The 21,083-nt window shown below is 38.8% G+C and overlaps 1 protein-coding gene and 1 long non-coding RNA gene across 3 annotated transcripts in view; one reads left to right on the top strand and one right to left on the bottom strand.

Annotated features, from left to right (window-relative positions):
• Positions 1–779: 779 nt before the first annotated feature.
• On the bottom strand, positions 780–1,417 carry LOC122480482. Its single transcript, XR_006296580.1, has 2 exons — positions 1,274–1,417; positions 780–1,177 (listed from the first exon to the last, which is right to left on the bottom strand). It is a non-coding gene; the product is annotated as an uncharacterized LOC122480482 (long non-coding RNA).
• An 85-nt stretch (positions 1,418–1,502) lies between these two features.
• The window catches only part of SPATA6 (spermatogenesis associated 6), a 142,985-nt gene continuing 123,404 nt past the window's right edge, over positions 1,503–21,083 (top strand). For both annotated transcript variants that reach the window (XM_043574929.1, XM_043574928.1), the window contains exon 1: positions 1,503–1,823. In XM_043574929.1, the coding sequence (XP_043430864.1) occupies positions 1,773–1,823 (51 nt within the window). In that variant the 5' untranslated portion in view covers positions 1,503–1,772. The remainder of the gene's footprint in view (positions 1,824–21,083) is intronic.

Genomic DNA, 21,083 nt, shown 5'->3' with positions numbered 1-21,083 from the left:
GTGAGAGACCATCTAATAAAATAGCAAGAGAACTAGTAGGCAGTTCACGAAGAGAACATGGCAAGACTAATAAAACCATGAAAAGATGCTGAATCTCAATAGTAAGAAGAGATGCAAAGTAAATCCACAATGAGATCATACACCCAAATATACAACATTAAACACCTAAACAATACCAAATGTTTGTGAAGATGTGGGAAAATAAGAACTCTTATACACTCTCAGCAGGAACATAAATTGGTACAACTACTTTGGAAAACGGTGTGGCATCACTAATTAAAATCCCATGTGCAAAACCTAATACCGAGTCAATCCACTCCCACTGGAGCATGCATGCGCTCTAGTAGACATGTATTAGAATGTTCATAACAACACGTAAATAATAGCTAAAAATGGAATCAGTGCAAGTGACCACCAATAGTTAAAAGAATAAATAAATAAATATTCATATATTGGAGTACTAGCCAACAATGGAAAAAAACTTCTGCTACACAGCGTCAATATTGGGTGAGTCTCACAACATAATAGTAAATGACAGAAGCAAGAAGCAAGTCACAGGAAAACACGAGTAGTGTTAATTTCACTGATAAAGCATCAATAACAGGAAACAAAAATGTCTAGTTTAGGAATGCATACTTGAATAGCAAAAGTACTTAGAAAGAGAAGGGAATTATTGTAACAAAAGTCAGGGTAGCAGTTACTTCCAGGGCAGGGAAGGCAATGCAATGGTTGGGGGCATTTCTAAGGTTCTAGTAATGTTTTATTTCTTAATCTAGGTATTAGTTGCACAGTGATTTGCTTTATTGTTTAAGATGAACGTGTTTTATACATTTCTGTATGTGTAATATATTTCACACTAAAAATGATTTTTAAAATGACTGGATTGGGCCAATCTCTTAGGTTCTTTTAATCTTTGATGGTTTATGGCCCAAGCCCTTCCCAACTGGATTTATTGTTGGCCCTGCATTGACAGTTCAATTTAAGCATACACAGTGGATTAGGGAACCTTGAAGAAAGACGGGGATGCACTAATAGAATCATAGAGTAGGAGTCTAGGAAGAGGAACATGATAATCTGATTCATGAAAGGTCCTGAGTTCCAGTCCTGGTTCTCTCTTCAACTTGGGCAAGCCTCTTCTCTAATCCTCAATTTCCTCATGCTGGCTTTGTAAACTGTACTGTGAAATTCAAATAGAAAACCAACATTAAAAAAAAAAAAAAAACAACCAACATTAATTATTATTCTTTTACAGTTGTGGAAACTGAGGCCTCACTGGGACTCCAGTAGCCCAAGGTGTCATCGCCACGTTGGAACTCAGGGCTCCTGAGTCCAGCTCCCTGACCTCGGCACTGTCCCACTACACAAACCCCAGGCTATTCTCGCTTTTGTCCAGCTGTGCGCCCATCTTTTGATGTCACAGAACAGCCCCGCCCCACCCCACTCCTTCGGAAGCCACGCCTCCTCGCGTGGTCCCGCCTCAGGCGTTCTCTGAGCCCCGCCCCCAGCCGCTCGCCGAAGAGTGGCGGCTCCCGCGCGTCCCCGTCCGGCCTCTCTTCCGGCCCCGCCCCTCTTGGCTGCCATGACAACGAGTCCACGCCCCGCGCACAGCTTCTGCTCCGGCGGGACCCAGGCTGGACCGCGGGCCCCGGCCTGGGGGCCACAGCTGCCACCGCCGCCACCTCGTCTCCTCCCCGTCCCCGCCCCGCCCCGTGTCTCCTCGCCTCACTCGGGCCCGCGGCCGGGGTCCGTCCCCGCCGCCCCACCCCGCGCGGATGCCGAAGGTGAAGGCGCTGCAATGCGCTCTGGCGCTGGAGATCCGCTCCGTGAGTACCGGTCGCCCCCACAACCCCCGCCGCCTGGGTGTCACCGAGTCTCCGGCGTTTACTCGGGGACGCTTCCCTCGTTCATCCCCTTGAAGCCCGAGTCACCTCAAAAGCTACGTTAGCCTGTGAATCATCCCTCGGGAGCCTTGACCCGTGGCCCCTGGGTCTCCTCCCTCTGCAAAATCCTGAACGCCCTCCCATTCCAGCCACGCAGAGCTCTGACCGTCCCCACCCCCACCTCCGTTCTCCTCGCTGTATTCCAGCTTCCAGTTGGGGTTCCTTCAGATCATTTACAAACCACTTCCTCTTCCAAAGGCCCCCTCGCCCTGCCCCTAACTTTCCAGTGAATCGGGTGGTAGGCTTCTCTTTACATTCCTCTTCTCTTAGAAAGAGTATTACTGGCCCCCTCTCTCCCCAGTCTCCAAGGGGGTACGTTTCCTATCAAATCACGGCGGGCAGGTTCTTTCGGACAAATTTCAAGCTTCTGATTCGTGAAGGGGCCTTTACTCTCAGTCTTCAGTGTGGAATCCTCACACCCAGCAACCAAACTGTGTCAGCACTGCACAAAGCACCCTGCCTTGTCCTCAGAAATTATTTCAGGACCCTCCTGGCTGTGAGAGGGATCCCTTATCCCTTATCCTTCCTGTCACGCCAAGAAACGCAACAGCTTTTACAGAGAAACTGCTCACTCTGTGAACTTGCTGGAGAGGAGCAGCAACCCCACCCCCAGTCACTCTCCAGATTGGCTCGAGAGGATCCTGTCCCCCAACCTGCTGTGGAAATCCAGCTGAGGCATTGAACCCCCTTGTGCTTCCTCAGGGGAAGGGGCTTGGATCTCTCCATGGTATGAGAAAACTCCATCCCTTTTAATCATCTCGGAAGACCCTTCCGCAGGTTTTAAAACTACTTCCTCTTCATTCTTTACAGAGTCCTCTCGTTTTCGTCTTCAGATGAAAGCTCCAGCTTGTCTCTTTTAGAGGAAATCCCAGAGAGCCTTTCCATACCCCCATTTTAGACCTGCAAGCAGCTTGGAACCAAAATTCCCCACTCGGCCCCCTTTCTCTCCTTCCACCCCTCCTAAGCCCTCTTATGTCTCAACTCTGATCTCCCAGCAACACTGGGGGCAGGTATGTGTATGTGAGTGTCTTTAAATATCCAACACCAGGCCTTTGAGTGCTGCCTGGAGAAGCCCTCCCCACTTGCTTCCTGCACACCCTGCACACCCTGCCTGCAGGCCTCTCTGTGGACTTAACCCACCCTTGGCCACCCCTGCTCTCCTGGCTGTCCTTCCTCGAATTAGAATGAGGCCTCTGCAACACTGTCTCTGAAACTCCAAGTCACAAGACTCTTCTAGGTCTTTTGTTAGGTCTTAAAGAAGGCAAGCCTGGGTAGGGCAAAGTGTGAGGCAGAGGGTGGAGGGAAAGAAAGTTTCTGGCACTCTTGGTTTATCTAAGCCTGCAGAGATTTTACTTTGCTGTGTGGGAAGCCACAGCCCTAGCTTCAGATGTTTTCGTCCCACAGCTGCCAAAGTCGAGCAACTTTTTTGTAAAGTAAGATTCCTTTAGCAAAAGAATATAAGAAGCGTCCCAGCTTCCTAAACCGCTCGCTCGGCCGTGCAGCCTCACCAGACTTTGTTACTGGCTGCTGCTTCCTCTGCTGCTAACCAATGGGGTGTAGATGCCCAGCAAGTGCAGTTGCCCCACCGACTGGCTGCTGGTCCCCTTCCTTTGACAGTACCCATCTTTAGGAGGAAGTACTTTGTTGTGACTGATTACTGCCTGAAGGAGTTGCAGAAATATATTTAATTTCAGTACCCTTTCTTTCTTGGTATTGGTTGTACTGCAGGAGGTGAATGACTGTGTAACGGACCTTGTGTTCATTGAGGCTAAAGAAATTAGGCAGGTGGAAACATCCCTATGTAACTTTTCTCATCAAATACTTGAGTCACAGAATTTTACAGTTCCAAAGATCCCAGATATCATTCGATTTATTCCTTTGTACAGGTGAAGCTTAGCATGGCTAGTTATTTGTTTACAGTTGCACGACTATTTAGGGGCAGATCTGCAACAAGATGCTAATTTTTCTGACCAGCAAAAAGCTATTAAATAGCTCTGATGCTCAGAAGGAGCAAAAATGATCATTAGCAACCATTCAAGTTAAGCTTGATTAATTGGGCTTTGATTGAATAGATGAATTATATGACCAGAGATATTTTTAACATCTTTTACATTTTAATTTCTTCTTTTCAACTTAATTTTTTTTTAAAATTTTTTTTTTCAACAATTTATTTATTTTTGGGACAGAGAGAGACAGCATGAACGGGGGAGGGGCAGAGAGAGAGGGAGACACAGATACGGAAACAGGCTCCAGGCTCTGAGCCATCAGCCCAGAGCGTGACGCGGGGCTCGAACTCACGGACCGCGAGATCGTGACCTGGCTGAAGTCGGACGCTTAACCGACTGCGCCACCCAGGCGCCCCTCAACTTAATTTTTTATGTTTACATGGTATAAAAGTCAAGACCCATAAAACGATATACTCAGAGCAGTTTCACATCCAGCCCTGTCTCCTCAAACCTACTTCCCATCCATACTCATACTGGTTTCAGATTTATTCTTCCAGTATCTCCTTTTATAATATAACCAAACAGATACACGTACATATACACATACACACATACCATTCCCCTCACATATATTTTTTTCTTTGGTTCTTTTCTTAATATAGTGGGTAACATATTATTTAAACTATTCTGCACATTTGCTTTTTTTCCTTCATGTGATGTATCTCAGAGATCACTCTGTTATCTATAAAAGTTGTCATCTTTACTTTCCAGCTTTTTATTGACATTTTTCAAGAATACAGGGTAGTTGAAAGAATAGTACAATGAAAACCTATGCCACGACCTATGAACATTAATTTGATTTATCTGTACGTATGTGTGTGTATGTATAAAATAAATGTGGCTCTTTTGCTGAAAATTTGGAAGTAAATTGTTGGTATCATGGTACGCCACTCCTAATCACTTCAACATCTTCTAAAAACAAGGGTGTTGTTCTGCATAATCACCATGCTATTATCTATCACACCTAAAACAATGAATGACAATTTCTTTTTTTTTTTAATTTTTTTTTAACATTTATTTATTTTTGAGACAGAGAGAGACAGAGCATGAACGGGGGAGGGTCAGAGAGAGGGAGACACAGAATCTGAAACAGGCTCCAGGCTCTGAGCTGTCAGCACAGAGCCCGACGCGGGGCTCGAACCCACGGACCGTGAGATCATGACCTGAGCCAAAGTCGGCCGCTTAACCGACTGAGCCACCCAGGCGCCCCAACAATTTCTTAATATCTAGCCCATATTCAAGTCTTCCCAGTTGTCCCCAAAATAACTTGCATAGTTAATTTTTAAAAACCGGCATCCAATTAGGGTTTACATGTTACATTTGGTTGTTAGGTCTTTTAAGTCCATTTTAGTATAGAACTGTTCTACTTTTTCATTCCCCATGATCTTTCCTTTCTTCCCCTCTAGTGGATTTAGATAAATGTATACACTCATGTAATCATACTTGGGTCAAGATTTAGAATACTTCTATCAAGCCATGAAATTCCCTTGTGCCTGTCAAGCCCCCTGCAGAGGGAACTACTATTCTGATTTCTGTTACTATAGATGAGTTTGCCAGTACGTGAACTTCGTATTAAATGGAGCCATATAGTTTGTAAATTTTGTGTCTGGCTTCTTTTGCTCAGCATATTTTTGAGATTCATCCATGTGACTGTGTGTATCAGTAGTTTGTTCCTTTATATTGAGGAGTTGTATTCTATTGTATGTGTATACTGCAACATTTTTTAGCCATTCTTTTTACTGATGATTATTTGGATTGTTACCAGGTGGTGGTTGTCATGGATAAATCTGTGAACATTCATTCTTGTAAAAATCTTTCTGTGCACATTACCTTTTGAAGAGCCCATACTCAGATATTGAATATCCCATGTTGTGTTATTGTCTGAATTGTTTCCTTTTGTGGTGACATTTAATTTGTTCCCAGATCGTATAAACTGGAAGTCAGATGTTTTATCTTTCCTTGTCTTTTGCAAGTGTGAAACTACATTCTCCTCTTCCCCCACCCCCTCCACAAGTGTTTTTTTTTTTTGCTGCAGTCTTGTATTAGTAGCAACCTCATGTTTAATACGGTGGTAATATGAGAGCAAGAACATAGTAAACATGAAAGGTTTTGGTGTATAACACATCTTATGTTGCTCCACAGAGCCGTATGACGAGAGAGAAAATATATTGCCGGAAAGAAAGTGTGACTTTTCTCAATGAATTTTTGGAGAATGGTATAATAGGCCAAGTAACTTGTTTTTAAAGAACAGCAAAATAATTATATTTCCCACCAGTTACATTTTTAATAGTTGAAACATCCTTTCTATGATATAGGAAGTATTTGTGCTGCTGCTTCTGCCTACCTTCTTTTTGTTATTTAGTAGTTCAATTTTCATGAGATTATTTGGGAGAAGGGAAGAAATTGGAGAGTGAAAAATAAAGCCCAATGCCTGGGCGGTGAAACCAGCCAGTTTGCTTTACGTAAATAGTGTCAGTTTGGGGTTAGTTTATATATAATCTATAATATATAATATAATATAGATATCTATATTATATTATATATTATATGTTATATATAATATATATATTATATAGATATCTATATTATATTATATATTATATATATATTTCTTCTCTGTATTCTCTTCACCTCTTTACCGCACTCAAATTATAGAGAACATTGGGGCAAACATATTTGGGTCCTTTTTTCTCAATCGCTACTTATCTAAACATTTGTCATCCTCACCTAAGTTTCTGTGGAGTGGTGTCTCACAATTGTGCTACAGTTGGGGGAAATTTCCCTGGAATATAGACTTTTAAAAACTTTAAGTAAGAAATACTTCAAACTTACAGGAAAAATAAAACTGAATACTATGATTCCACCCTCTCCACACCCTGATTTAACAAATGCTACATTTTACATGTTTGCTGCAGATTTCATTTTTAAGAAATAAAATGTTACAGACATAGTTAAGGCCCCCTTTGTATATCTTTCTGACTCCTGTTTTTCTCCTTCCCTTCCTAAAGGTGATGTAATCAATATCCTGAAGTTGGAGCATATTCTTTTCATTCTGGTTCTGTACTTTTACTATATATTTGTGTATGTCTATGTGCTACTTATACTATTGTTTTGTTTTAAAACTTTACACAAATGGTATTTTACTATGTATCCTGCATACCTGTTTTTTCCAGGTCAGTTTTTAAAATTTGTCAGTGTTGATTCTTTCAGGTCAAGTTCATTTCCTTAATTGCTATATAATACTGTTTATTTTTATGATGGTGATTAATTTTTATTCCTTTATTAATAGACTTTTAAAATTTTTATTATTGGGTGCCTGGGTGGCTCAGTTGATAAAGCGTCCGACTTCGGCTCAGGTGATGATCTTGTAGCTCATGGGTTCAAGCCCCCATTGGGCTCTGTGTTGACAGCTTGGAGCCTGGAGCCTGCTTTGGATTCTGTGTCTCCCTTTCTCTCTCTGTCCCTCCCCATTTCACATTCTGTCTTTCTCTCTCTCTCTCTCAAAAATAAATAAACATTAAAAAATTTTTAAGTAAATAAATGAATAAATAAATTTTATTAATCAGTTAATTTAATGTTTATTCATTTTTGATAATTTCAGGAATAGAATTTAGTGATTCATCACTTACATATAACACCCAGTGCTCATCACAACAACTGTCCTCCTTAATTTAGCCCCTCACCCATTTACCCCTTCCCCACACCCAACAACCACCCCCCCCAGCAACCCTCAGTTTGTTCTCTGTATTTAAGAGTCTTTTATTGTCTCCCCTCTATTTTTTTAAAATTTTATTATTTTTGCTTCCCTTCCTTATGTTCATCTGGTTTGTATCTAAATTCCACATATGAGTGAAATCATATGATAATTTGTCTTTCTCTGACTGACTCTGACTTACTTAGCTTAGCATAATACATGCTAGTGCTAGTTCCAGCCATGTAGTTGCAAATGGCAAGATTTCATTCTTTTTGATCACTGAATAATATTCCATTGTGTGTGTGTGTGTGTGTGTGTGTGTGTGTGTGTGTGTGTGTGTGTATGTGTGATATATATCACATTTTCTTTATCCATTATCAGTCGATGGACATTTGGGCTCTTTCCATACTTTGGCTATTGTCGATAGTGCTGCTATAAACATTGGGGTGCATGTGCCCCTTCAAAACCGTATCCTTTGGATAAATACCTAGTAGTGCAATTGCTGGGTTATAGGATAATTCTATTTTTAATTTTTTGAGGAACCTCCATACTGTTTTCCAGAGTAACTGCACCAATTTGCATTCCCACCAGCAGTGCAAAAGTGTTCCTCTTAGCATCCTTGCCAACATCTGTTGTTGCCTGAGGTGTTAATTTTAGCCATTGTGAAAGGTGTGGGGTGGTATCTCATTGTGGTTTTGATTTGTATTTCCCTGGTGATGAGTGATGTTGAGCATCTTTTCATGTGTCTGTTAGCCACCTGGATGTCTTTTGTGGAAAAGTGTCTATTCATGTCTTTTACCCATTCCTTCATTGGATTGTTTTTTGGGTGTTGAGTTTGATAAGTTCTTTATAGATTTTGGATACTAATCCTTTATCTGATGTGTCATTTGCAAAGATCTTTTCCTATTCTGTTGGTTGCCTTTTAGTCTTGCTGATTGTTTCCTTCACTGTGCAGAAGCTTTTTATCTTGATGAGATCCCAATAGTTTATTTTTGCTTTTGTTCCCTGGCCTCTGGAGACATGCCAAGTAAGAAGTTGCTGCAGCTGAGGTCAGAGAGATTGTTGCCTGTTTTCTCCTCTAGGATTTTGATGGCTTCCTGTCTTACATTTAGGTCTTTCATCCATTTTGAGTTTATTTTTGTGTATGGTGTAAGAAAGTGGTCCAGGTTCATTCTTCTGTGTGTCGCCGTCCAGTTTTCCCAACATCATTTGCTGAAGAGACTGTCTTTTTTCCATCTATTATTATTTTTAAATTTTTTTAAATGTTTATTTATTTTTGAAGGAGAGAGAGACAGAGTGTGAGTGGGGGAGGGGCAGAGAGGAAGAGGGAGACACAGAATCCTTAGCAGGCTCCAGACTCTGAGCTGTCAGCACAGAACCTGATGCAGGGCTCGAACTCACAAACCGCGAGATCATGACCTGAGTAGAAGTTGGACGCCCAACTGAGTGAGCCACCCAAGCGCCCCTCCATCTATTATTGATAGACTTTTAAATGCCAGTGAAATTTGTTGGGCTACCTTTGTTTGCCTTAGTAGTTGGGGGGTCCTGTTGGTGTTCATTGTCTAGTATTCTGCATGACTTGAATGTCCTATTGAATATGTAGATGAAAACCTGTATATAATTATTGGAAGTTAAGAATCTAACTTTGTTTTATGTATAAACACAAAATCTTTTTTCTTTTTTTTTTGAAAGGTGGTAAAATACAGTGAATTTTCCAGGAATACAATTGTAGTATAAATTGAGGAGAGTATACTTTGTTTTGTTTGGAACTCTGTGAAGAGTTTACTTTTTTTGGAAAATCAAGGCACCAACAGCAGCACTGCTCGTGTTTGAGTTGCCAACATGGGCGCCTATCATTCTGCTTTTGAAACTATCCGTATTATGTAGACTCAGTGTATAGGTGTAAATATTATATTTTCTAGCTTAGTCCTGCTTGAGCATTGACATGTAGAAATAGATATTTTATTATAAATTATTTTTCTATACATATAATTTTTTTTTTTCAGTTAGGGCATTGGTTTATTTTTTTAGTCACACGTATAGGTAAATTGCACAGTGTTGCACAGGAGGGTTTTGAATCTTTAAAAATTTTTTTCTTAATGTTTATTTATTTTTGACTGAGAGAGAGACAGAGCATGAGCAGAGGAGGGGTAGAGAGAGAAGGAGACACAGAATCTGAAGCAGGCTCCCGGCTCTGAGCTGTCAGCACAGAGCCAGACATGGGGCTTGAGCTCACGAACTGTGAGATCATGACCTGAGCCGAAGTCAGACGCCCAACTGACTGAGTCCCCCAGACGCCCCAGGAGGGTTTTGAATCTTACAGATACAGGCCCAGTGCTCTAGGCACTAGATTTAGAAATGGAACTACGGGGGCTCAGGAAATTGTGTTAGTTTCATAGGGTGCTATAACACATGTCCACAAACTTGGTGTCTTAAGCCAAGTTTATCTTCACATTGCTCACATTTCTGGAGGGCAGAAGTCCAAAATAAAATTATCAGCAAGGCCCAGTACTCGTTCAGAAGGATCTGGAAGTGGAGGTGGGGTTGGGGGAAGGTTGTTCTTCCAGTTTCTGATGGCTCTAGGCATTTCTTGGATTACAATTGTATAACTCCAACCTCCAATCCCAGTGTTTTCATTTTCTGTGAATAGCCAGTTTATATCCTTTGCCTTTAGCAATGCCAGAGGTTTTTTTCTTTTTTTTCCATCTTGTTGAATATATCTTGGATAGTAGCCTATTGGTTATATGTAATGTAAATTTCAAAGATCTTCTAGTTGAACTTTTTTACTTTGTTTTTCCTGTCTTTAGCAATAGCTTTTTCTTTTCTTTTCTTTTCTTTTCTTTTCTTTTCTTTTCTTTTCTTTTCTTTTCTTTTCTCTTTTCTTTTCTTTTCTTTTCTTCTTTGTCACTGGTAAACAAAGAATGCTATTGATTTAAGTTAACTGTTTATGGAACTCTATATTCAGCAAGTGCACAAATCCTATGTGTGTAATTACCACCTGGATCAATAATTAGAATATCATCAGCACCCCAGATTGTGCCCTTGTGCTCCATCCCTCTCAGCCATTCCTCCTGTCACCTCCTCTCCCAAAGGTAACCACTATCATGACTTCTATCACAATATATAGTAAACTCTTGGTTTGCGAGCATAATTTGTTCTGGAAACATGCTTGTAATCCAAAGCACTTGTATGTCAAAGCGAATTTCCCCATAAGAAATAATGGAAACTTAGATGATTCATTCCACAACCCAAAAATATTCATATAGAAATGATTACAATGCTGTAATATAATACAAAATAATAAAGAAAATACAAAATATAAAGAAAAATAAAGAAATTAACCTGCAGTTACCTTTGAAAACCTTCATGGCTGGTGTGAGGGAGACGAGAGAGGAGGGTCACTCTGTAAGATGACTTTCACTATCACTAATGGAGTCACTGCTATCTGTTGGCTTAATGAAATCTTTTCCTGCCATTGTATATGGGGGGCCATTGTATATGCTTGCATGAATGTTAACTACAGTACAGCATTAATAAACTCTTGTCATATACCATATTTAATGAAACTGGCAGTAAGGCAGCAGAGGAAAGGGTCTATATCTGTAAGCAGCCTGACCTAGAATGAAGCAAAGCATTCCTCACTTTACTCTTGTATGGAAAAGCAAAGGACTGTCCATAGGTGCTTTGAAGTGACAAATAATACACTAGTGCCAGTTGTGGGCATCTTCCAGTGTTCTGAAAAATCACTGATTTCTGCCCAACACTGCAGCCTGAGACTGAGCATTTGAGCATGGGAGACGATCACCCATAATCCCGTAATGAGAGAGACTGAGAGAGAGAGAGAGAGAGAGAGAGAGAGAGAGAGATGAACTGTTGGCCCAGTTGTGATCATGTGACATTCAACATCATGTACTACTTGTATTGTAAATACAAACATGGCTCGTTTGTCAACTTAGAATTTATAATAAATGTTTGCTTATCTTGAAGAACACTTGTAGAGCAAGTTACTCTTAATCCAAGGTTTTACTGTAATTTGAATGTTTGAAATCTTTCTCTCTCTCCACGGTATGAACTTTTTCAGTGGACATTCCTCACACATACTTTGTTAAATTTATACCTAAGTACTACATACTTAAGGTTTTAATGTTATTGTAAACGCTGTTTTTTAAATTTATTTTTAATTTTTTAAATATACTTTATTATCAAATTGTAAATGCTGTTTTAAAAAATTTCATTTTGTAAGTGTTGCTGGTACAGAGAAATAACGTTGATTTTTGCATATTGAACTTCTATCCTGTGACATCAGATTCCTTCCTTATTTCTAGTAGTTTATTTGTAGATTGTAGACTACAGTTAGGTGGTCTACAAATAGTGTTTCACTTTTTACTTTTCAATCCGTGTACCTTTTATTTCTTTTCTTTTTTTAATTTTTATTTTTTAATTATTATTATTTCTTTAACATTTATTCATCTTTGAGAGACAGAAAGACAGAGCATGAGCAAGGAAGGGGTAGAGAGAGGGAGACACAGAATCCAAAGCAGGCTCCAGGCTCTGAGCTGTCAGCACAGAGCCTGGTGTGGGGCTCGAACTCACGAACTGTGAGATCATGCCCTGAACCGAAGTCAGATCCTCAACCAACTAAGCCACCCAGCTGCCCCTTATTTCTTTTATTTTAAAATTTCTTTTTCTTGTCTTTTTGCACTGGCCAGGACCTATTAATTGTACACTGCTGAATAGAAGTGTTGAGCATGGACATACTAACCTTTTTGCTGATATTGGGGAAGCATTCAGTTTCTCAACATTATGTGTGGCATCAAATTCAGGCTTTTTCATATTCTTTATCAATTGAAGAAATTTCCTTCAGTTCTTAGTTTGCTAGAGCTTTCATCATAAATGGGGCTTAATTGTGTCAAATGCTTTTTCTGCAGAAGAAGAACTGAAGGAAATTTCAAGATTAAAGCTATAATACACTTTTTAGAAGTGATTTAATTAAATCTAACACATTTTTATATGTTTGTCTTTTCATTTTCATGCAGTTCAAAGTAGTTTTTAATTTGTCTTATAATTTCTTCTCTGACTCATAGAAGTGATTTAGGAATATGTTGTTTGATTTCCAAATATTCAGATTTTTTCCAGATATTTTTCCTCTTATTTATTTCCAGTTTAATGGGGTTACAGAAAATAATCTGCATGATTTCAGTCATTTTATGTTTATTGAGATTTATATGGCTCACAATATCCTCTTTCTTGATGAATGTTTTCATGTGCACTTGGAAAAAAATGTGTATCCTTCTGCTGTTGGCTGGAATATTAAGTAAACGTCACTAGGTCAAATTACTTGAATGTTATTCACATTTTCTATACCTTTAATGATCTTTTTTTTAACTAAAAATTTTTTTTTGACATTTTATTTTATTTTTTGAGAGACAGAGATAGAGCACTAGCAGGGGAGGGGGAGAGAGAGAGGGAGAGGAAGCAGGCTCCAGGCTCTGAGCTGTCAGTACAGAGAGTGATGAGAGGCTTGTACCTATGAATGCAAGATCATGACCTGAGCCGAAATCAGATGCTCAACCGACTGAGCTGGTTAGGCACCCCTAATGACCTTTTCAAAAACTTTTTAAAATGTTTATTTTTGAGAGATAGCATGATTGAGGAGTGGGGTGTGGCGGGAGAGAGAGAGACCAGGTATCCAAAACAGAGTCTGTGCTGTCATCCCAGAGCCCCATGTGGGGCTCAGACTCTTGAGGTCATGACCTGAGCTGATGTCAAACACTTAACTGCCTGAACCACCCAGCCGTCCCTTTAATGATATTTTTGACTGCTTATTTTATCAGTTACTGAGAGTAAGGTATTGAAATTCAGTTATATACTGTACTTTTTACTTCCTTTACTTTGATACTGTATTATTAATTGCTTACACATTTGATTTTGTTATATCTTCTTGATAAATCAAATTGTTTAATCAGTATGTAATGTTTCACTTTAACCTTGGTAATCTTTCTCTTTTTCTGAAGTCTACTTTATGTCACATTAAGGCTGTTACTGGGGCGCCTGGATGGCTCATTCAGTGAAGCATCACGATCTCATGGTTTGTGAGTTCAAGCCCTGCCTGGGGCTCTGTGCCTATAGCACAGGGCTTGTTTGGGATTCTGTCTCCCTTTCTCTCTGCCCCTCCCCCACTTGCTCTCTATATCTGTCCCAAAATCAATACAATTTTTAAAAAAAGACTATCACTCCAGCTTTATTATGACTAGTGAATGCATGGTATACCTTTTTATATCATTTCGCTTTTATCATGAATCTTTAAATTAAAAAAAATTAAGATATAATCCACATATATAAAATGCACCCATTTAAAGTGTAAAATCACAGATGCCTGGATGACTCAGTCGGTTGAATATCCGACTCTTGAGTTTGGCTCAGGTCACGATCCCAGAGTTGTGGGATCGAGCCCCATGCCTATAGAGCTCTACGCTCAGTGTGGAGACTTCTTAAGATTCTCTCTCTGTATCCCTCTGCCCTTCTTTCCCACTTGTGCTCACCCTCTTTCTCAAATAAAAAGTAAAAAAATAAAGTGTAAATTCAGTGAATTTTAACATATTCACAAAGTTGTAAAACAGTCACCACTAATTGCAGAGCATTTTCAGCACCCTATAAAGAAATCCCATACTTGTGAGCTGTCATTCCTCATTCTCCCTCTTCCTTGAGGCCCTGGATACCACTAGTTGATTTTCTGACATTTATATAAATGGAATCAATCATACAATATGTGGCCTTTTGTGTCTGGCTTCTTAGCGTGTTTGTAAGGTTCATTCATGTAGCATCTGTCAGTGCTTTATTTTTATGGTCAGATAATATTCCGTTGTATGGGTATACTACATTTTGCTAATCCATTCTTAAGTTGATGGACATTTGGATTGTATCTATTTTGTGGCTATTGTGTATCTATGTGGCTATTGTGAATAATGCTGCTATACTCTTGTATGTATTTTGGGGTTGCCATATGTTTTCAGCACTCTTGGATGTATACCCAGGAATTGCTGAATCTTATACTAACTCTGTTTAGTTTTTTTCATAAACTGCTGGACTTTTTTCCACAGTGGCTGTGCCTTCAATACATTTCCGTCGGCAAAGTGTGAGGGTTCCAATTTTTTTGTCGTGCTCCCCAACACTTGTTTTTGTCTTATATTTTTGATTGTAGTCATCATAGCAGATACGAAGAGGTATCTCATTATGGTTTTGATTTATATTTCCATAATGGCTAATGATGTTGAACATTTTTCATGAGTTTGTTGGCCATTTGTTTATCTTCTTTGGAGAGATGGCTGTCTTTTTTTGCTTCATGTATTTTGGAGCTCTGTTAAGTGTACGTATGTTTGTAATTGTTATGTCTTCTTGAAATATGTCTTATATGTATTTTTAATTGTTATGTCATTATAAAATGTCCTTTTGTTTCTAGAATCGATTTTTGTTTTAATGTCTATTTTGTCTGATATTAGCATAACCACTGCTGCTCTTCCCTGATTGCTGCTTAATTTTTTCCATTCTTTTACTATCAACTCATTTGTTTCTTTTTTTTTTTTTAATTTTTTTTTTCAACTTTTAATTTATTTTTGGGACAGAGAGAGAGAGAGAGAGAGAGAGAGAGCATGAACGGGGGAGGGGCAGAGAGAGAGGGAGACACAGAATCGGAAGCAGGCTCCAGGCTCCGAGCCATCAGCCCAGAGCCTGACGCGGGGCTCGAACTCACGGAGCGCGAGATTGTGACCTGGCTGAAGTCGGACGCTTAACCGACTGCGCCACCCAGGCGCCCCTCATTTGTTTCTTTGAATCTAAAGTGTGACTCCTGTAGGGGCACCTACAAGAGTGCCCTTGGGTAGCTCAGTTGCTTGAGTGTCTGACTCTTGATTTCAGCTCAGGCCATGACTCAGGGTCATGGGATTGAACCCCATGTTGGGCTGTGCACTGAGCTTGGAGCCTGCTTACGATTTTCTTTCTCCCTTTCTGTCTGCACCTCCCCTGTTCATTCTCTCTCCCTCTCTCTCTCTCTCAAGTAAAATTAAAAATAAAATATTTAAAGTGTGTCTCTTAACGTTTATTTATTTTTGAGACAGAGAGAGACAGAGCATGAACGGGGGAGGGTCAGAGAGAGAGGGAGACACAGAATCCGAAACAGGCTCCAGGCTCTGAGCAGTCAGCACAGAGCCCGATGCGGGGCTCGAACTCATGGACCACGAGATCGTGACCTGAGCTGAAGTCGGACGCTTAACTGACTGAGCCACCCAGGCGCCCCTAAAGTGTGTCTCTTATAGACAATGTATAGTTGGATTATAGTTTTTATCCATTTTACCAGGTTCTCCCTTTGACTGGAGTAGTTGGTCAATTTACATTTAATTTACATAATCACAGATAAGGTAGGATTTGCCTCTTTCATTTTACTGTTTGTTTTCTGCATGTCTTATGTCTTTGTTTGTTTGTTTCTATGTTTCTGCCTTGATGTCTTTTGAGTTAACTGTTTTCTAGTGTACCATGTTAATTCCTTTGTTTCTATTACTATATATTTTTTGTTATTAGCGATGATTGTTTTGGGGCTCACAATTAACATCTCCATTTATTATAGCAATCTAGTATGGATTGGTACCAATTTAATTTCAATGGTACACAAAATTTTTGTTTCTGTTGAGTTCCATTCTCGTCTTCTTCATGACTTTATTGTCGTACAATTTATATCTTTATACATACAAGCCTCACCAACGTAGCTTAATATTTGCTGCCTTATGTAATTTTATCTAATTTTATTTTTTAAAATATTTATTTATTTTGAGAGAGGATGCATGTAAGTGGCAGAGAGAAAGGGAAAGAGAGAACCCCATGCAGGCTCTGCACTGTCAACACAGAGCCCAACGTGGGGCTTGATCTCAAGAACTGTGAGGTCATGACCTGAGCTGAAATCAAGAGTCAGATGCTTAACCAACTGAGCCATCAAGGCACCCCTATGTAATTTTATTTTAAATAAGGATGGAGAAACAAGACAAAAAATTTTTGTACTGTTGTTATATTTATATATGCAGTTCCTTTCCTGATGCTCTGTATTTTTTCATGTGGATTTGAGTTACTGTCTAGTGTCCTTGCATTTCCAATGAAGGATTCTCTTTAGTATATTTTGTAGGGAAGTTCTGCTAATGATGAATTATCTGTGTTTATCCAAGGATGTCTTAATTTTCCTTTTTTTTGAAGGGAAATTTTTCTCAATATTGATTCTTATTTCAAGAAAGCCTTCTTTCAGCATTTTTGAGTAAGTCATCCCACTTCCTTCTGGCTTCATGTTTCTGATACAAAAGCACCTGTAAATTCTATTGAGGATTTTTGGTACCTACTGAATCACTTCTCTTGTGTTGCATTTAAGGTTCTCTTTTCATCTTTGTCTTTTGAAAGTTTGATTATGATGTATGTGGTTTGGAGTTCTTTGAGCTTGTTGGATGTAGATTGCTTTTCTTTAAATTATGCAAGTTTTTGTCCATTATTTCAAATATTTCTGGCCCTTTCTCCTTTCATTCTGTGGATCCTATTATTTCTATGTTGTTGTACTTGATGGTATCCCACAGGTCTCTGAGATTCTGTTCATTTTTATTTTTTCTTTCTGTTCCTCAGGCTGAAGAATCTCAATTGCCATATTTTCAGGTTCACTTATTCTTACTTCTGCTAGCTTCTCTAGTGATTTTTTCCATGTCATGTCATATATTTTCAACTCTAGAATTTCTATTTGGTTCTTTCAAAAAATAATTTCTATTTATTTGTTATTCTTTCTTTGATGAGACATCATTGCTATGTTGCCATACTTGCCTTTAGATTTTTAGACAAGGTTTCCTTTAGCTCTTTGTACATATTTATAATAGATTTAAAGTCTTTGTTTAGTAAGCCCAACTTCTAGGCTTCCTCAAAGACAGTTTCTATTGATTACCTTTTCCTGTGTGTATGGTTTATACTCTTGTTTCTTTGCATGTGATATTTTTTATTGAAAATTGAACATTTTGAGTAATATAATAAGGAACTCTGTAAATCAGACTCCCTATTTCTCAGGGTTTATTGTTTGCTGTTGTTTGCTGTTACTTTTTGTTTGTTTAGTTACTTTACTGAGTTAAAGTCTGTATTCTTTGTCACATGTGGCCACCAAAGTCTCTGGTTAGCTTCATGGCTTGCTAATGATGGTATTAAGGATATATATATCCTTAAATATCTTGAACCAGTAAGTCTCCCAGTCTTTGCTGAGGATCTCTGTGTGCTTGTTGGGGCATGCTTTCTATGTACTGCAGGCAATTTACAACTCTGTCTTAGCCTTCATTTCCAACTATCTCAAAGCCTCAAGGTCATCCAGAAGTAAGAGATTAGGGTTTCATCAGGTCATTTCTGCAAATGTGCACAGCCCTGCACATGTGCATGATCTTCTGAATTGCAAAGAATATATTATAGCTTGTCAAAAACAGCCTCCCCCCATACACCCATACACATGATTTTCCAGCTTTGCCTTTTAAGTATTTTGATCAGCTTGTGGTGTGCCCCAATTGGGATCACTGCCTCAGGCATCTGTGGTGTTAAACAATTACTGCTGATTGTTTTTGACGATTGCCTTAGGGAGAAAGGCTGTTTGAGTAAACTCTAATTCAGGTCAAGTAGAGAATTCCTGTGAATGAGGGTTTCCGGGATACTCTGAGACAGAACAAATAATGGCAATTCCCTGGAGATGGGACTTTTGGGTAGCACAGAACCTGTTCTCCTCCAGTATCTGTGGGGTTGCTAGTTTTTATGACTACTCTGATTGTAAGGATTTTGGTTTTCAAGGTTACAGAAGACCTGAGTAGAGGGAGTTGGGAGTAGAATATGTTAACATACCACAATATCACTATTTTAACCAAAATTCATCTATTTGGTTAGCTGACCAAATGCTCTTCATGTTTTTGCAAATCTCTGGTTAATTTCTAGAGCTGTAAAAAAGTTGATTTTGACAGTTTTTCATAGTGTTCTCTTTGCTTTTATAGAGGGACTGAATTTTGGAGATATTTGCTCCACCATTCTGAAAGCACTTTTTCTATGTGTGTCTTTAACGTGTTTTTTTTTTTTTTTTTTTTCAGACAGCATATTGTGTCTTGCTTTTTTATCCAATCTGACAATTTCTGCCATTTAATTAGAATGCTTAGAATATTTGCATTCGTATAGTTATCCATATGGGTGTTTTAAGTCAACTTCTTTGCTTTTTATTTTCTATTTGTTTTATCTGATTTTCTTTACCCCCACCCCCCTCTCTTGTTTTCTTTTGGGGAAGCTACTGGGTGTTCTTTAAAGCATGGCAGAATTTGTAGAATTGTGGATGAGAAAAAGCCATGCCTTCTTGCATATATTACACATTGGAAAGAGAGTCCGTAGTTTCCAGTAGGACAATTAGAGCCGGTGCACTACTCAGTAGAAATATAATATGAACCACAAATTTAAGCCAAAGGTGCAATTTAAAAATTTTTACAGCTATATTAAAAAAGTTAAGGGGCGCCTGGGTGGCGCAGTCGGTTAAGCGTCCGACTTCAGCCAGGTCACGATCTCGCGGTCCGGGAGTTCGAGCCCCATGTCGGGCTCTGGGCTGATGGCTCAGAGCCTGGATCCTGTTTCCGATTCTGTGTCTCCCTCTCTCTCTGCCCCTCCCCCGTTCATGCTCTGTCTCTCTCTGTCCCAAAAATAAATAAACGTTGAAAAAAAAATTAAAAAAAAAAAGTTAAAAGGAGTAGATAAATTAATTTTAACAATAATTTTATTTAAATCAATGTTTTCAAAGTGTTAATTATTAATGAGATATTTTATGCTGTTTTTAAAATGAGTTTTCAAAATCTTTCTGAACAAGTCTTCAAAATCTTGTATTTTATACTCATTGTCCATCTCAGTTTGGACTAGCTACAACTGTAGACGTAAGTGGCTAGCAGCTACCACATTGGATAACATGAATTTAGAGGGATTCTAACAGGTTGATTTTAATGAGTCAGAGTAGGAAATGAAGGTGATGGACAACATTATATTTGTTGAGGACCTTGATTTTAATAGATTTTAATAATCAGTAGGGAATATATCAGAATGGAAATTGGAAAATAGAATAAGAGGGAGATGGAGTATAAATATCTGGCATGGAAAATAATCTTAACTGCTACATACAAAGAGACCTGAAGTCTTGGTCATTTATTCAATGCAGTAATTTGTGTTGAGATGACAGATGTAGTGATTTTCAGCCTAACAATAACTATAGCTTGTATTGGTTGAATGCTCTGTTAGGCACTTTTCTAAGCACTTTTGAAAGTATTGTATTGATTGATTTTCTGTGTCACTTTAAGTAAGTAAATCACCTATACTTTCTTGGGGCTCTGTGGTTATTGTATGTAAAAAATCTGAAGCTATTTGATAATCTCGGAGCTTGTTAATAGTGAAAGTCTGTGTTTTGGATACATTGATGAGAAAATAAAATTTCTATCCTCAGGGAATTTATAATTAAATAAAAGAGGTGAGTTGTACCTACTTAATTAAAATGCAGGGAGATAATAATTAGGCCTTAAGAGAACTACAAAATGCTATGAGAATCTAAAACATATTTATTTGAATATGGTAAATTCATAATAAATGTTTGAATTAGATTGAATTGAATAATGGTAGCTGGTGAGTCCAGAGTTTTGTGTAGGAGACGCAATTGATGTAAGCCTTGGAAGGTGGTGAGTATAAATGAGGCAGAGATGGAATGGAGTAGTAAGGAGTAGTAATCCAGATAATGGAAGAATGTAAGGTAGGACAGTAATGTGTATGTTTAGAGAACAATAAAAATATACTTTGATTGTATTATTGGGGGATGTTGAGTAATGTTACTATGTGGGTGGGTTGGATTCAAATCTTAGAGAGCCTTTAATATTTCTTTAAGGGTGTGGTTGATCACTGACAGTGGAATATGACTGGGACTGGGGAATCTGTGCTGTGAACTTTTTAGAAACACCATATTTTGTGCCTATACTTTGTGTCAATCATGAGGATAATGAAGTGCAATTTCATGTTTAAAAAATGTATCATTGGACTAGAAATTTATAATTCACTAGCTTTGAAACTCCGTCATATTGCGTTTGATGAGGGTGTATATGGGCTGCTATTTAGGGTTATACGGGTCATATTTGTGGTTTTTATTGCTATTATTTTTGTCCTCTAGGATAGTGCTTTGTTTCTGCTGAGTCTTAATCCTTTGTGATTAAATGATGCTGAATAAGTTTATGTCAGCATTCAGCATAAAGTGGGTGCCTAAGGCTGACTGTTTAAAACTGTTAGTATCTGTCCCAAGAGCCAGTACACAGAGCTTCAAATGTGGAACAAATAACCAAATGGAGAATCATAGATTTCTCAGAGGGATGGAAGTTATAAAGGCATTTCATT

Source organism: Prionailurus bengalensis, chromosome C1 (assembly GCF_016509475.1).
Source record: "Prionailurus bengalensis isolate Pbe53 chromosome C1, Fcat_Pben_1.1_paternal_pri, whole genome shotgun sequence".
In the NCBI taxonomy this organism is placed as follows: domain Eukaryota; kingdom Metazoa; phylum Chordata; class Mammalia; order Carnivora; family Felidae; genus Prionailurus; species Prionailurus bengalensis.
The sequence above is the reverse complement of the archived record's forward strand: the minus strand, read 5'-3'. Positions and strand labels throughout refer to the sequence as shown.